This window comes from Podarcis cretensis, assembly GCF_951804945.1.
Source record: "Podarcis cretensis genome assembly, chromosome: 11".
NCBI classification, from domain to species: domain Eukaryota; kingdom Metazoa; phylum Chordata; class Lepidosauria; order Squamata; family Lacertidae; genus Podarcis; species Podarcis cretensis.
In genome coordinates this window covers 29,103,311-29,121,695 of record NC_137180.1, presented here as the reverse complement: position 1 = coordinate 29,121,695, position 18,385 = coordinate 29,103,311, and the positions used below count along the sequence as shown (strand labels likewise).

Sequence of the window (18,385 nt, the reverse complement as noted above, 5' to 3'; positions counted from 1 at the left end):
AGCATAGCCTCCACGACTCAGAATCATAGCCAAGTGTTTATATGCACCGATCCACCTGAAGAGCACATCAAATACAGTTCAACAGGGGAAAAAACCCAAATCTATTAAAATAAGGAATCGATGACATGGTCATGTGTCTTTTTTACAGCATATATGGTGAAACTTTGCACCTTTTCTCTACCAGGCTGAAGTCAAACATTATTTTTCAAGGGAGATTAACTGGTAAGTGTTCATGTGCAGCATATCATTGAATTAATTTTTTAAAAAAAATTATATTCTTAAATATTCTGAAATTGATGACACTTTGATTGGCTGCCCTGCCTGGCATAAAAAAAAATTTATATGCAGTGAAGCCTGTACATGGACCATTTGGCGTGCTTATGCATTTGTACTTGCACACATACACACAAGTTTCTTTTCACACTAAAATTTCTATAGGAAGGGGTTTGTGAATAAATATCAAGGATCAGTCTTTTACCCATTGCTGAACGTAGGTAGGACACACCTGGGCAAAGAGAGGACGGGTTCACCGAAGTTCCCAACAGCCATATTTATTTTCTTGGATAGATTCAAAGGCACATTTCAAAACAGCAGAGCACTAAGAGCAAGTGGATTTTTGTCTTTAGTATGCATTCTTAGCAACAAATTTCTGCTTGTTTAATTGTCCAGAAAAAACCTGAAAGAATACTTGCATATATTCAGAACATAGAACAGGTCTGTCACCTGCCTTCTATAAGTGGTTGCCCCACTCAGCTGGAGTAAATCACTGATCCTAAGTGGAAAACACCTGTAACATCAAACAAATGGGGGGGGGGTGAGCCCTGATGCAGCAATGCTCAAGGCTCATTTTAAGGTATTGAACAACAATACCTTAAACAATTATTGAACAATTGTTCAATAACAATTGTTATTGAACAATTGTGAGATAATTCATATGAAACAGCCACATTTCATACTCCATTCATGTGTGTGCCAAAAGCCTCTGCTCTGAAAATGGTACTGTAGTAAAACCGTAACAACAGAGTATGTACAGTGCAGGGGGAAATGGGGTGATTAATCTTATTTCAGCATAGGTTCCCACAGCCTTTACAGTAGGTTAAGTCGGACAAAAATGATGCAAGACCTTGTTCAAATAGAAATACACTTCTAAACCAGTTAAATTTAATGGTGGTCTGTGATTATTTCACCTCACACACACACACACCCCGCTACACACAATACGAATGTGTCACACATTTTGCCAAAATGCAGAGAGAGCTCCCAGCTATTGAAAATGAACAGTGATGACTCACAGAAAATGAAAATGAATCAGTCACCAGTAATTCCTCGACATAAAAATATGAGCAAAAATCAATGTCATTTTGAAGATGAACATGCATGGTTTCCTGCTAATAAACAACACTATAAATCCTGCAGTATGGGACTGTAAATAACTCCAAGAGAATAAAATTACACAACATGGGATTTTACTTATCCTGTATGCTCGCTGAAACAACTTGTTCACCGACAGCACTCATTCCCGGAAATATATTGCAGCTGTCAGCAGCCAATTTGGCCAGATTACTCTTACGTGTTAAATTTATAACAATCACAAGGATTTATTAGCTTATCATTGTATAGGTGGCAGAGTCACGATTGTTCAAAAGCACAGGTGACAGAAAGTTAAATAATTACATGGAGATTAAGACAGTCTCCTTCATTTGAAAATTTTACTTCAATATTAGCAGATGAAAATTAGGTGCCTAAAAGACAATGCAAGTGGAGATGTATGTTTCACAATTGCCATAATATGGCCACACTTTTTGGCTATATTCTTTGGGCTGCATAGCTATCCATTATTATGTTTTTGTGGGCACAGTAATTTATGCTGACACTGACTGTACAAAAGGTGAGGGCTGTTCTTCAGGGCAGGAGACATCCCCAATACTTAAAAATAAAATAAAAAATAACAAGGGTTTGGAATGAGGCTCCATTTGAACTATTTACCTACCTGACAAAAAGTCTGTTTTTCTCACAACAAAGTGCCATAAGACTACAGTGGAAACACTGCTGGTACTGTACTTGACATAAAAGAGAAAAGGAACTGACAGGAGAAGGCGGCCAAGAGACTGGAAAGCAAAAGGTTTAGGATGACCCATCTTTTACCGATGATAGAATAAGTGCTTGAGATGCACAAATGGATGAGGGTAGAAACAAAACTGGAAAATAACTGGTGTAACTCTGCTTCAGCACCATCTATTCCCTAGTGCTAGAGCCAGGAACTAGCAATTGCCACATATCAGCATTTGTGCAACACAAGCAAAGTCTCTCTAGCCCCACTGGATCCATTATAACAATGGAGCCAAAAAAAGGGTAAGCAATGGAGAACTGCTAGGATTAGGAAGGCGCCTCTCACACTGTTATGGTTGCATGGGAATGGAGATTCTCTCTGAAGCTCTTAAGCAACTACAGGAATACTAATAATAAAATTGCATGAGGTAGTGGATAGGAAAGCAGCCTGGTAAAACACCTGAGAATTCAACATGCCCAGGAAGAAACACTGTTCGAGTAACAGCAAAAAGCTGTTCTCCAAAGCATAATGAGCAGTCAAGACTGGCCTTATGTACTGCATGAAAATTAAGTTCATGGCAAACAGGCAGGATGTTTCAGACCTTTAACCGTATGTATAAATTATAGAAAATTCATTCTAAAAGATGAAATTCCAGCTCATAGCTTTTAAAATAGAGCTTCGACCATTAAAGCCTACTAACAACACAAGAGTGGATAACAATATTAAGAGGCTGTGCTCAGGCTGTTACTTCAAAACGGTAAAAATTTGAAATGAAAAAAACAACAGTCATGATGTTTACATTATTCACAGTGTGAATAATTCACAGTGTGTTTAATTCCCAGATTAAACACACAAACACACAGATGCATGCACACACTGATAGAACAGGTCAATAGGGAGTAGCAGAAAACAAGGGATAACCAGTTAACAGTCCTCATGTATAAAATACCTTTCAACCATACTTAGTATTTGAACTAACAGCCATGCCCATGCCCAATGGCTGCATTTGGACACAATGTAAAACCATTGCTTGTTTAGCTTAGCCATGGTTTGTTTGCTCAAACCTATAACTTGTTTGCAGCTAACAGATCTGTAACATAATCTGTAACAACGTTGGCCTGTGAATCTTGCCATGCATTAACCATGTTTGGTCACTGAGCACTTACTGTTCAACCCTAACACTACGGGAAGCAGTAATTAGCCTTTAATTTGATTCTGACCTGTTTTTAGGAAGTAATTTATTGTTTGATTTTATACCAATGTTATATATTTGATGTTAGCCGCCCTGAGCCAGACTTCGGCAGGGGAGGGCAGGATATAAATAAATGTTTATTTATATTTATTTGTATGGACCAGCTATCCTGGCTTAATCCTAGTGTTTCATTGCTCCATCCAGCTACCCATCTGGCTGTAGACATACAAGGAAAGAACAGTAAGAAAGCTATGCTCACTGGCTATTTTGCAGACCCTCCTTCCCCCCTCTGCTTAGCGACAGACTATTTTCCTTGCCTACCTTCTTACTAATAAGCTCTCCATCTCCAGGCTGCCCACTTAGCTCCACAGCAGGTGTGGTGGGAGTAAACAACAACAACAACAAATCAGTAAGCAATTTTACTAACAACTATCCAGCAATAGTATATAAAGCATTGCTTCTAGTAACCTCTATCAATTGTTAAACTGACGGAACCCTACACAGAGGAACTACAATGGCGACCTCTACCACACGTGTTGTTGTTGGTAAGTTTGCTTCTGTGAGAGACATTTGTGACTCCTCACTACCTATCACTTCACTGACCATAGTGACCTAGGAAAGCCTAGCCTTCAAGGTTATCATGCTGAACCCAGGTGTAGAAACCATAAGCAGCACAACAAGCATGGTTTGGGAAAGTGCAAAAAACCACCACACAGATCCTGTGATTCTTGTGTGTTCCCTTGGAAGAGAGATAGACACTCATTCAAACAATCCTCCTTGTCAAAAATATTGCTTTGAACAAAGCAGACTGCTTTGAACAACTTCACTCAAGCATATGAACGGTCGTCATGACAAAATAGCCAATCATCTTTCCCTCTTCAAATGTCATCAGTGGAACTTCCTGCATCTTGATTCTTTTGTAACTGAGTTTTGAAAAATGACATCTTTCAGCTGGTGTGATCTGCCACCTACTGGTCAAGGAAATTTCTTCCCATATAAAATGGAAAAAGTCAACAAGAGATAATTTCTAGGGTGCCCCCCCCATAAAAAGTAGCACAAGTGTATATGAAATCACTGCCATTATTATCATTCATTGCTATTATTATTAGTTATTAAATTTCTATACCGCCTTTCATCCATGGATCACAGGGCAGTTTGCAATATCAATTCAAATCTTCACCCTCTCTAATTAAACAATCTTTGGCCTTCTACGTTACATACATAATTTTATTTGTATGCTGCATGTTGAAAGCATCTCAAGGCAGCCTACAACATGGGGGGGGGGGAATTACAAACATAATGAAATGAGTCATACTGCTGTTGCCTCCTGTATTGTTTTTGCTGTGTTTGCAGCACCAAAGTGGCCTTTGTGAGAAAGACTTCAAGGGTAAACCCCGAGGAGAAATCCTTACCAGCTGCCTTGCGAGACATCTTCAGGCGGAGAAAAGTAGTCATAAGCAATCAATAAAACATCAAAAGGTAAACAAACAAATTAAAACAATTTCTACATAAATCATAATAAGATCTTAAAAAGATACTATATATCAATAAAAGCAGCAAAAAACAGACACTCAACAAAAACCCCTAAACAACACCCCAGCCCAAGAGTCTGTTCAGCAGCCTCAATTTTGTAGTTGGAGTCAATCTAGTTAAACTGTGTATGAGGAGCTTTTTTGGTTTTTGTTTGTTACTGTGTTGTGCATTTTTGTGTTTTTATATTGTAAATTGCCCCGTGGTGCCCAGATGAAGGGCAGTATAGAAAATTAACAAACAAATAAATAAAATAATAATTTCTCATTCTCTGAATACAAGTTGCTTGTAATTAGACAAACCTGCCAATAAAATCATCCTTTTTGCCAGCATCTTTGTCCCACACTGTAATATCAATAATTCCACCTCGTTCCTCATAGAGATGCAAGTCAAATTGTTCTCTCCACTGAGGATTCAAAGTTTTTGGCATAATCTGGAAAAAATGTAAAGGGAGTTATGGAAACTTGCACCTCCTGGAACAACAGAATATTCTTTTGGTATAGTTAAGAAATAGTTCAGCAAACCAACAGCTTCATCAGACATTTTCAAATGTTTATGTAGGAAATAAGGTACACTAAAGATTAAATATAGTATGCTTTTCTGCAAAGTATGATTTTAGAATTTTTTCAGGTTCCCTAAAATGTTCCCTTAGATGTACGCTAATAAAGTCAGTTTCTTACTGATAAAAATTCTGCAAAGCTACCTTTTAAAAAGTAACAGGATAAAATGATTAGCTACAGCATATACCAGTTCTTTTTACCATTTGCACAGGAAAAGAAATTGGTTTGCTGAGTTTCTATATTGTTTCTTGCCTGGTCTTTTAAAAGGCATAGACTCAAGCATGACTTCCCCCACCATACCTTTCCTGAAGAATACAGGTAAAATGTAACAAATGCTATGCCTTCCTTCACAGAATTCCTTTTCTCAGCATAATTTTTGTTTGTTTGTAATATTCATAAACAGGCTTTCAACAAAAGAGTGCTTATCCATACAAAGTAATATACTGTATATATTTTTTAAAAAACTAATTTCATATAAACAATAATCAGAAGACCACCTATCCCCAGTCTAGCTCCCCAAAGCTTCAAGAAACAATTTTTTCTTGGGTATAACTAAAGTAATACACAGTTAAACCTTGGCTCCTGAACGCCTTCATTTTGGAACGTTTCACCTCCCGAACGCCAAAAACCCGGAAGTAAATGCTCCGGTTGTCAAACCTTTTTCAGAAGCTGAATATCCGATACAGCTTCTGCTTGAGTGCAGGAAGCTTTTGCAGCCAACTGACCTGGTTGTTGAACATTTCAGAAGCTGAACGGGCTTCCGGAATGGATTACATTTGACAACCAAAGTTTGACTGTACTAGATCCTGTCTAGTCTAGACCCAAATGTCCTTTTAGAACTAGGGTCACTGTTCAAGAACCATAAAGCTAGGTGCATACATCCAGTGTAGCTCAGGGATATGGTTCTTGAACTACAGAATCCTATCCATGGCAAACCAGTTTGAAGCTCAAGAGAGTTTCAACGTAAGTACACAGAGGCCCGAGTGTCTGCGGTTTAAAAAGAAAAACTTGAAATCCCTATTAGACATATAAAACATGCAGATCTTGTGTACTACAGTTCCCATCAGCCTGAGCTAACATGGTCAATGGTTGCAGGTGATGACAATTGTATTTGGAGAGCTTCATGTTGGCTAGGCCTGTCTAAGATTTAGGTCTACTACAGCTACAACGTTGTTGATTGAACAAGAATCCTCGGATTTCAGTTTGGCAGTCTGAAGAATTATTCTGTGACTCTGTTTAACACTTAAAATGCTGCAAATACATTTAAAACCACCACCATTTGGAATAACAGTTCAACAAAGTTACCTTACTCTTGTACTTCTGGTGTCCCAGTCGGAATTTCACATAGGGATCACTGAGCCCGTTTGGATCCATGGCTTTGAGTTCACGACCTTCAATCAAAGTGACACTGACTATCCCTCTCCACAGCTGAGCTTTTCTGTGCAGGTCTGACAGACGTATACTCTGGGTCTGAAACTTTAGGCATAGAGAGAACTTTGATTTAGCTAGAGCACAAGCAAACCATAACCCCGTGATTTGCTTCCCACCTGAATGGCTATTTAAAGAAAGTGCATAAGTGAATACCCAAAAACTTACAAAGAACAAATTAAAAAAATGTATTCAACTTGGATTTCCCTGCCAAATTGGCACAGTGTGATCATCATTTTTATAGTGATAGGGCATAACTCATCAGTACATTGTCTGCTTATGTAGCCATGAATTATCAGAGGAAACCCAACATGGTGCTCTCTAGATCAGTGTTTCCCAACCTTGGGCCTCCAGATGTTTTTGGCCTACAACTCCCATCATCCGTAGCTAGCAAGCAAAAGTGGTCAGGGATGATGGGAATTGTAGTTCAAAAACAGCTGGAGGCCCAAGGTTGGGAAACACTGCTCTAGATGATGCTGGACTACAACTTCCATAATTCATGACCGCTGGCCATGCTGGCTGGGGGTAATAGAAGTTGAGGTCCAGTGGCATCTGGAGGGCAACATGTTGGCTATACCTATCATAGGTAATCTATACCCGGTTGCCTTTTCCCTTTTCAAGATTAGATCCCATGCACTTCCAGACCATGGTGCTTTCAGACCACCAGCACGCTGGTCAATTCAAAATTATTCACATTCTGCTGGGCATTATAACCTTATGTGTATGTACACCCCTATACAGACTATGGTTTCATTAGATAACATTGATTTCTTTTCCCTTTTGGCTACCACATCACTGTACACAGTACAGTCCCTTAAGAGGCAGAGCTGGCTGCCACTAATTTCCCTTTTCCTGAGGCAGGGGGAGATGAAAGGGCTACCACCAGCTATGATCCAGAAAGAAACCTCCAAATCATACAGGCTTGCTTGGTTGGTTGTCCATTAAGAGTTCCCCATGTTATCTCTAGAGCCTAGCTTCCCCAGTCTCGTTAGCAATGTAGCATGCAGGGAAGGCAACTAGATGGCAATCCTTTCAACAAGCTTGCCATTCTCCCATCATATCTACCAAACAGCCCGAAGCCCTGATTCTCTTCCTGACCTAAGGAAACTCATCTAAACCAAGGCTACCCACACTGCTTCCAGACAATCCCGGGCAATCATCTATCTAATCACTGACTGATGGACTGGCTAGTAGCACTGGGTTTGTGGAGATCTGGTGCTGGCTTCTAGGTCCCTGAAACCAAATGCAGGGTGGGGTAAGAATATTCCATGGGATGGGATGTTATACCTGGTTCTGTGCCACTATTTCTAAAGGTTAGACACCATTTGGATCTTAAAGCATTCTCTTTTTATATTTCAGTAGTTTCTTTTCATGTCAAAATGTCCCAAGTGAAACTCCTATTAGGAATTATGAGTACAGCTTGGGTGGCCACATGATGATGCAGAAAGAAATAACCTAACAGTGGTCGTGGTGGGTTGTTGTTTTTTGCAAAACCAAAACCAAAAACCAAAACCCTTCTACTGGCATTTCAACCTGTCAATTCACTTCTGCCAACCCAAAAGCTGATTACACACAGAACGAATGAAATATACTAGATATACTAATTTCACTCCACAAACTACCTTAGCAGTCAACTGGCTACATCAGTACTCAGAAAAATCTACTCTTCCACCTGCACAATAGAGTTTCCTCCTCCCTGCACCTACCTCCCACTCCCCACAGTCTCCAATCCAAAGTGAATAGACAAATGTAGAGTAATTGAGGAGTAAGCTGCAGCATGAGAGACTGCTCAGGCTACAAACCATGGAGGCGCTACACAAGAGTGGCTAACCTCTGGTCCTCCAGATGTTATGGACTCTGGCTCCCATAAGACCCACCCGACATGGCCAATTTTCAGGAATGATGGGAGTTGTAGTCTAGCAATATTTGGAGGTCCATCCTGCTCTACACCCTGGCAATATGTTTTGAGCATTGCCAGCTATCATACCTGCTTCATCAGATACTTCACTTTCACAGCTACAATACAATGTAGATTATTAGATCCACAAACCACAATCTACGCCACTTTAAGCTCATCACGTAAACATGGATATCTTTATTGCATGTTTGTATTTTGAGGTCTGTATCTAAACAAGCAGTTAATACTGTCAATTCTTTTACCAGCCTGCAGGTCTTAAAAGGCCCACTAAGCCTCTGAATTTGGCCATGTGGCAAACTCCACTCATCTGACATCATATGATGTCAGGTGATGAGATGCATTCTTTCCAATGTAGTGCTAACACAGTGCTAAGATCAGAGGTAAGTTCTTTGACAGTAGAAGGCAGCAAGCAGAGACTTCTCTGACCATAGCGCTGTGGTTGTCCACAGCACTAAGGTAGACAGCATTTCTCATTTTCTACGAGCCAAAAGAGGTTCCCTGTCCTGAGATATGAGATGCATCTTAAAAGAAGGCACTTATTTAATGGAAGAGATAAAAAAAATTAATTGTCTGTGGTATGTCAGTTGCTGAATGCCAGTTGAATGCCAGTTACTGAAAACTACAGCACAGTTTTGGGTGGGAATGGGGTAAACTTGAGACTTGAAAAGAGATGTGGGGGTTGGATGGTGAGGACTAGCTAGGACAGTGGAGGGTTCAGGGGCCAGACTGAGACTGGTCTTCAGAGTAGAGGAACAAAGCAGCAAATACACAGGGCTTTTTGTTGTTGCTTTAAAAAAACCTTAAGAGGGGGAGAACAGGAGCCAGCAGGAAGGAGACAGAGGGAACTGGGTGGGGTGGAAGGATTAACACACATACAATTAATAAAGAACAGAGCCACGAAGCTGCAAAAAAGTGCATGACAACCACTGGGTGAAGGCACAACTGAACTATTTTCTGGGCAGAATGGAAGTCCAGAAGCCTATTTGAATTTTGAACAGTGATTTTGCATTCAACCACTAGGGGGAGCTAAACTCCCACCTTATGTCATCTCACATGCACAAGAGAACAGTGATTGAAAGGGCAGAGAGAGAGGCAAAATTAAAATATATATATCATAATTAAAGGCCTGATAAAACAAAACTAGTCTTAACGTTTCAGGAGGGAATGCCACAGAAGATGCCCCATTTCATGTCCTCACCAGGAAACCGCTTTAAATGGGATAAAAAGCAGGGTGTCATATAACCAACAGACAGATTCATACAGGAAGATACCCCATTCCCAAACAATTTAAAGCCAGCTCATGTGCATTTCGCACATTCTGCACATTTTGTGCACATTTTTGAGTACTGATGAATGTATGTTCTTTTGCAAAAGGTAAAATAGGAAGCAACTCTAAGGCTTGGCTCACAAATGCGACTCAGTTGCATTTGCCCTCTCCATAATCCCTCCTGACGGTTGCTAGGTATATAAGAGAGTCTCTGAAGACCAGGCTGTACATGGATAAACCCAGAGCTGACCACTACTGGCACCAATGGTAATTGGAACAGGTGCTGCTATGACTGTGGAATTGAACAAGCCCAGTTAATACTGCCATTTCTCCACAGAATTCTGTAAGTGGTAGTGAGAAGCGATCATGTTATGAAAATAAAAGCAGCAGGCCTGCAAGTGTGTACCAGCAATTGCAAAAAAATGTTTCTAAAAGCCCAAAATGAACAGAAATCTGAGGTTCATTATTTCTGCTTTAAGTCAGCAAGTCTATTATTTAATCTGGGGAAGCCAATGTGGTCCCTCCCTCCAGATGTTGCAAGACTACAATGACATTTGGAGTGCATCATTCCTGATAACTGGCTTTGCTGCCTGAGCCTGATGGGAGCTGCAGTCCAACAACACCTGGAGGGCACCAGTTGGCTATCCCTGGTTTAACCTCTCGCAAACTCTTATATGCAAGTGTTCGTACAACTTCAGAGTAAAGTAGATTGAGGAATATTCTCTATATAGATCGACACAACAAAAATGCAACATTTTGGCATTGACAACAAATACCGAAGATGAAGCTGCAGCTATAATGCACTTTGAGAATCCTTGCCTAGTTGTGCAAAATATCTAATATGTGCAGCAGAGGTTGCAGACATAGGACATATTTCATCGTAACCTCGTATTCTTCACCATGAAGGGATGAAGACTCATGCCTACCACCATTTTTATTCCTAAATTAGGTTCTGTGGACTGGTAACAAAACTTAGCCTTCATTTTATGCATCTGGATGGCATGAGATTATTTACCGGTATGTCAAGAGTGAATTTTAAAAAATCAAGTAGCATGAGAAAAGTTTGATGCAGGGGTGAATGAATGTGTATGCAGGTGTGCACACTACTTAATAGTTTATAATCCACTGATCAATTCGTATATATTTCACAGCACAATATTAGAACTAAATAAAACCATGTGTGTTTTGTATCATTTGCAAGAAGCGGCAAGAACGCGAAACCACCAACCTATTCAGGTGAATATATTTAGTTGCCTGTTCAAAGCTTGTTCATACTACAAACCACATTATGTAAAAAGATAACCTGAATTCTGGAAGTGATGTGTTAGACACACAAAATTCCCCTTCCTCTTTCCCTACCTCCAAACCGTTCAGTTTTCCAAATGTGCTTTGGGGGTCACCAAACTCTCCAGAGAAGAGTCTGGGGTCTGCATTATGCAACTGGGAGTTCATTCTGCTTGCAGAATTGGATCTCCATTTGATCTCACCCTACATTTTGTACTGCATACTTTTTTGGAATTCCTTACCACCTGATGAAAAATGCATTCACTAGTTTAGGTTGTGTTGACTAAGAAAAATGAGCACAAAATATGAAACAGGTCTTAATATAAACGGATCTCCCAGACCATTGCCTAGTTAGATGTACTTCAGTGTTCTACAATGATGAAGGAAGTTCAATAGTGTTGCATTATATAACAAATCCTTATCACTTAAAAAGGCCTCATTATCGAAATTATAAACCGAGTTTTGCAGACCTAGTCTATGTGTCACAACTTTCCATTCAAGTGACACAATATAGAGCACCACAGTTCTTCTCAAGACCACATACTAAGAATTACCTTACTTGATCTTTTCCAACTCTTCCTCATTAACATTGTCTGCAAATGAAATAGAGCATTTTAATAACTTTTTACTTATTTGCACTGGAGGCCAGTTGTCTTCCAAAGGAACAATGCACATACAAAAATGCCAAACACATTCCAAACAACTACATATGACTGAAATCAAACTACAAGCATCATTCACACTACAGCACATTTCAGAGAGATGCCAACCTCCTATTATTTCATGATGAAAAAGAAAAACAGGATAAAGTAATAGGAAGACGTTTGGGATCAATAAAAAAAGAGGTACAAATGTCAATGAACTCAACTAATTATCTCAAATTTTAGATTTTATTAAAATTAGTGATTTTAGACTGAAGGCCACTTATTCCAATTACAATAATGTAGCTAATTGTTATGCATCAGCAAGGAAGATGAGTGGGTTTGATTAAAAAGATGTTCACAGAATAGGCCCTTCCAGTCACATAATGTGTCATTTTGAGCCATTCTAATATCTCTCTACCTCTACAGTAGAGATCATGCTGCTATATTGTTCTTGCTGGATTTTTTTGATCTCAAACAAGGCTGAAGAACCACACAGAAAATGCAGGGGAACAAAAATTTGATAACCTTGCTTAGATGTCCTGCAAAGAGTGCAGAAAAGCATGATCCCCCCCCCCCCCGCCCCGAATTAACACCTAAGCTTAGAACATAAGATTTTGTGAATGAAAAGCGCCTCCACAAAATGTGAGTAGAACCTCTCCTTTTAATTTGTGGCACAAATACTTTAGAATCCGAGCCCTGCTATGCAAGCTCTCCTGAATTATGTACTCTGACGGGTCAAGATCTGAAACAGAGGCCTTTCCCCATTCTACTATCTAAGAACCTTTTAAATGGAGATGCCAGGATTGAACCTGGAATTTACATGTGCAAAATATGAACTATACTCCTGAGCTGTGGCTCCTCATTGGAGAGAAGGCTGTGTTACAAGCTTTTTTTGTGGGGGTTGACTGTGAAGCAGGTTTTGGGATTTTGTGGCAGCTGGAGTGGGAATTAATCAATTTTCAACATGGGGAACTTAGAACAGAGACTGAATAAAAAGAGGCCTTATTTTGTACATAGGAAAACTGGCAGAATGTGCTTCCTTCTAGATACTAGATTGCCCCGCCCCCCCAAAAAAACCCACCACCCCACAAAAACACACACACACACACACCCCTGGAGTTAAGGGTAATACCTTCCATGTAAACAGGGGGCAAAATGTTAGTACATTCAAAATTCTACCACTTTTGTAAATGTGGACACATTTAAAAAGTTTGTTAGGAAGCAAAAATGCTGAAGGAAACAAAAAATTGCTTTCAAATTCTTAATGGTTTCATCTGAGTTGCTTTATTCTCTCTTTTATACTTCAAGATATTATTTGCCAAAAAATTTACAGAAAAGTAAATTAGTTAAAGCACTGAATTTGAACAATCACTGTAGACAATTAGGATTAGTACGTATTACAGAGAATGTCTTTAGTTAAATCAATGGAAGTACATCACATAGGATGACACTTTAGCTGATTAAAGTAATGGTCATTGGCTTGGATAGGTTTGCAAGCTATAATACAGGTGAATAATGAAGCCTGTAGCCTAGCTAGAAATCTTATTCTATTTCAGCCTTGATAATATTAATTTGCGTTTTAACAACAGAAACATATGATGATTACTTGAATATAATTAGAGAAACGCTGTAGTAATAGTCAAGGAAACTTCAGAGCCAAAACATTTTGTTTTAAATGGAACATAGGTATTCTGGTCACTTCCTTTTCGTAATACTGTTAGGGGTTTCGGGTGTTAAGCTATGTGCGAGACCCTTCTAATTCCTGGGTCCAGCAAGTGTTAGAATTTAATCAAGTCTTCTACTTCTTGGAATAGGCAGGCTAACCTCCTGGTGAGGTGATAGGCGGGGCGATGAGCCACTAAGGAGCTTGGTAGGAGATGGCAAATGGGTGGGGCCTCCTCCCTCAACAAACAAAGCCAGAATTTGGAGTACAGAGTTTTGAAGTGATGTGACCTAGAAGAAGAGTAGCAAGCAGAAGACAAACACAGCAATATTTGATGTCTGTTTGAATCCAAGGCTATGGCCATGGGAGAAACAAGATCCTTTGGGGGCATTAATGCTGTGAATCCCACCATTGTAGGCTCAGGTTGTTTATATGCGTAAACAAACCATGTATCCTAAAAATACCACAGTCTCTGCTGTGCCTCATTCCAAAAAGAAACGAACACTCTGGGTAAGCACTGGAAAACCTGGAATCTTGCACCACTCATGAGACTGGGGTGGCTTGCAACAGTACATTTCAAGGCACTGGGTTATATCCAGTGCATAAGCAGTATTCACTTTTATGAGTGCAATGCAACTTCCTCTTCCCTCTCTCCCACTCTGCATGCCCTCCAAATCTGTTTTTGGGGTTTCTCCAACCTTCTGGAGCAGTTCTGGAGATGGTGCGAGGGGGGGGGGGAGAGGAGTGAAAAGGAATAAAAGTTCCATTATGCTTTCCTTGGATTCAGCCCTGTACCCACATATTAATGCAAGCCACTTTGGGAGCCTGTAAATGGTATAGAAATAAATACATTAAATGTACTTTAGAGGTGTTGGATTTAAGGCTGGCACCCCTCAATAAGGATTGTGTCACTTTTTTTCCCTTCCAAAATTATGCAACAGCTTTGAATTCCCCTTTTCAAGGGGGAAATCCCTTTAATGTTTGAGAGATGCAGTGGTGCTGAATTAGTTATATCCCAGGATTTAAGGTATCACTCATATGTTTCTGAGGATTTTATATCTTCTAATGCTAATCAAGCAGATTATAGGTCTAGAAGATAAGACAGCAAGCTGCTCAAATGAACTCACTGTTAATCTGCGAGTTCTCCAGTGATGAAATCTTTGCACTGAACTGTGCTAAACAACCAACACATGAAACAAAAAAAATCCACTCATGCACTCATTTTAGCAAAGTATGCACATAATAGACACAAGTATGCATAAGCAAATCAAAAACAATACACAGCTATAAACAGTACATGCAATAGTACAATGCATGCCATGCATTATTCTTACATATAGAAACATGTTAGTTAACAATAAACAATATATAACATACAGTGAATACATCTTTTTTTTTTTTTTTGCTTACCAGATTTGCAGTGCAATCCTATACATACCTACTCAGAAGTAACTCCAGCTAAATTAAGTGGGATTTACTCCCAAGTAAATGTGCATAGGATAGTAGCCTTAATAACTTAGATTGTATGTTCATTATTACCTATTTTACTTCCATTGCTTAATTAGAAACAATAGTTTATTCCCCCTGGAATTTACCAATTTTTTAATGGACAGATTAGTCAATCCAAATAGAAAAAGGTACCTTTTGGATCTTCTTGGTGTTCATACTACTTAAGCAAAACCAGACATCCAATTGAGAATTATTGGAACTAGTGCTACTGCAACTAAGTTACGATACACAAAATTAGGAAAGAAATTACACAAATACTAGAATTATAGAGATAACATATTGACCTCTCAAATGCTAATAGGTTGGTAGAACCCTAAATAAACTGAGCAACATGAGGTTTCTCTTTGCAGACCAGAATTTACTACAGGTAGGCATTGCCAAAGTATGTACCTTAAACACTAGATCCAAATCTACATTCATCTCTCCACTGAGGATTTGCTAGTTCTAAAACAAACACAAAGTTTTACTAAACCAGTTATACATCACAAGAAACCACGATACAAACTTTGCACATCTTTTTCCACATTCATTCTGCCCTGCATCCAATTAAGTCCTTTAAAAATCATTACAACTCCCTCCCACAGACCAATTTTATAATTCAGTGGTACTTCTACAGAAACAAAAAGCCCAACGTGTTTTACTCTAAAATAAGAGGATTATAGATTGAGCGTGACCTCAATTGAAATGGATCTTGAAAATCAGTTATCTCCAAGAGTGCCTGTATCTGGGTCCATGGCCACCCATTCAAGAATCTTTCCCAAGAAGGAGAGACTGGCAACTGGCCGGTAGTTACTTAGATTTTCTGAATCCAGGGAGGGTTTCTTGAGGAGTGGTTTTACCACAGCCTCCTTCAAGCAGGCAGGGACCACCCCCTTTGGCAAGGAGGCATTAATCACCTCCCTGGCCCGGCTATCTATACCCTCCCTACTAGTTTTTATCAGCCAAGAGGGGCAGGGATCCATAGCGCAAGCAGTCACCTTGACCGATCCAAGCACTTTGGCCACATCCTTGAGCCTTACTAACTGAAACTCATCCAACGCAACAGGACTAGAGAGTGCTCTGGACAACCCTTGAGATTCATCTGTTGAATAGCAGAGTCAGGATCGGGGTGGAGGCAAGTGGATGCATTGTCCACAAAATGATTTGCAAACGTGTCACATTGAGCTACCATCAGTTCTACCACCTCATTTGTACCAGACTGTAAGAGGCACCCCGCAGTACCTGGAAAGGTTCTGCTGGATGGTACATTGAGGATGCAATTGAGGCAGCAAAGTATGTGCCTGTCCTCCAATTAAAATATATGGCTTCTAATCCCACATAAAAGTAAAACAGATAAAACAAATAAGCTCCTTGCCTGTATGTTGCAATTATTATTTATTACTGATACCCCACCCATCTGGCCGGGCCACCCTAGCCACTCTAGGCGGCTCCCAATAGGATATTAAAAACACAATAAAGCATCAAACATTAAAAACTTCCCTAAACAGGGCTGCCTCCAGATGTCTTCTAAAAATTAGTTGTTTATTATCTTGACATCTGGTGGGAGGGAGTTCCACAGGGCGGGCGCCACTACTGAGAAGGCCCTCTGCCTTAACATCAACAACTGAGCCAACTGACTTTAAAACTTTTCAAATTAAATACAAGCCATGTTTTTTTTAAAAAAAAAAAAACGTCACAGACCACCCGAAAGAACCTCATAAACCATAGTATGGAACCTCTGAACCAGAGGGTGGATGTTGTCCTACAGTGTTTAAGTGCATTCCTTTGCATTACAATCTTTACTAAACCAAGCTTTCTTCTTGAAAATGAGGTGTCTCCTATGTGAAATGCAATGTATGTGGTATTTCAAACAGAGTAACTCAATAGAATATCTGAGCAGCCTGTGAACATGAAGATGTTGTATGGAAGACTGAGACCAGAAAGAAAGGGAAATTTCAGTGTATGTAATGGCACAAACAGTAAAATAGATTATTTGCCAAGTTTAACTAAGGTCTACTTTAGAAATACTTTCCCCCCCAAAAAAATATATTATTGGTTTTGAGTTTTAGTTAACAATATAACATATAAAATAATAGTCATCAAAAGGAATACAGAGCTTAGAAAGCTTGCTAAACTGTTCTTATGTAATACAGCATCTATTTTTAATTTATCATTGCTGTATGATAAATCTTTCTTTCCACACAGACTTACTTACAGAACACTGCTTAAACATTTCATCATGCTACACAACAAACTAACTGCACCAAAATCCCTCCAATTAGCTAGGTCTCATGCATCAATTTCTAGCGTTTTGCACCCATCAAAGAAATTTTAACTGTAATTTCTTCTCCTCCCACATATATTAAAGGCAACACTCTTATACCCACTTACTTGGGAGTAAGCCCAATTATGGTAAAAGGTAAATAGGTAAAGGACCCCTGGACGGTTAAGTTCAGTCAAAGGCAATTATGGGGTGTGGTGCTCATCTCACTTCAGGCCAAGAGAGCTGGTGTTTGTCCACTGATAGCTTTCTGGGTCATGTGGCCAGCATAACTAAACCGCTTCTGGTGCAATGGAACACCATAACAGAAGCCAGAGCGCATGGAAACACCATTTACCTTCCCGCTGTAGCGGTACCTATTTATCTACTTGAACTGGTATGCTTTCGAACTGCTAGATTGGCAGAAGCTGGGATAGAGTAATGGGAGCTCACCCCAGTGCACCAACTCGAACTTCCAACCTTTCGATCAGCAAGCCCAAGAGGCTCAGTGGTTTAGACCACAGCGCCACCCATGTCCCTTTTAAGCCCAATTAAGCTCAATGTGATTGATTCTCAGTAGACATATTTAAGAATACACTACGTGTAAAACAAGGCTTGTATGTTACCTCCTGAAACTGTTCTCAAGCTGCCATTAAAAAATGTTTGACTACGCGAAATAGCTAGAGGGATTTTAAAGATTTATTACAGTCCCCAAATTACAGCCACAGTAAACCTAATGTTTTAGAGTGCAGGACAGAATGCTAAACATTTCACGAAAGCTTTCCCATGTTACATATTTCCAATTCCAGTATACTGCAACAACAAAAACATAGCCAAGTTTTGAAAAGATGAGTTGGGGTTGCAAAAACTCCAGCACACAAACCTGCAATTCATTTCAAGGGGTAAAAGAAAAATTCACTAAGAAATGTTGCTCTCTTGAATTTCTAGGCAATTTGGTAAAACTGAACTCTATAAAATAACCTGCAATTTGGACAATTTGGTTTTATATCTGCAGAGGCAGAAAGTGAATCATTATGTATTTGTAGACACTTATTTGAGTACTTAACATTACAACTCCAAATAGCAACACTTACAGTTTGA

At 39.5% G+C, this 18,385-nt stretch overlaps 1 protein-coding gene across 14 annotated transcripts in view; it reads right to left on the bottom strand.

Moving 5' to 3' along the window:
* MCTP1 (multiple C2 and transmembrane domain containing 1) overlaps positions 1-18,385 on the bottom strand; it is a 187,388-nt gene that overhangs the window by 100,485 nt on the left and 68,518 nt on the right. For 9 of the 14 annotated variants that reach the window (XM_079995387.1, XM_079995384.1, XM_079995386.1 and 6 more), the window contains 4 exons: positions 14,664-14,711; positions 11,784-11,822; positions 6,638-6,808; positions 5,075-5,205 (listed from right to left, as the gene is read on the bottom strand). In XM_079995387.1, the coding sequence (XP_079851513.1) occupies positions 5,075-5,205; positions 6,638-6,808; positions 11,784-11,822; positions 14,664-14,711 (389 nt within the window). Of the gene's footprint in view, positions 1-5,074; positions 5,206-6,637; positions 6,809-11,783; positions 11,823-14,663; positions 14,712-15,435; positions 15,481-18,385 lie in introns of those variants that run through there. The other 5 variants (XM_079995383.1, XM_079995377.1, XM_079995376.1 and 2 more) reach the window with 3 other exon arrangements.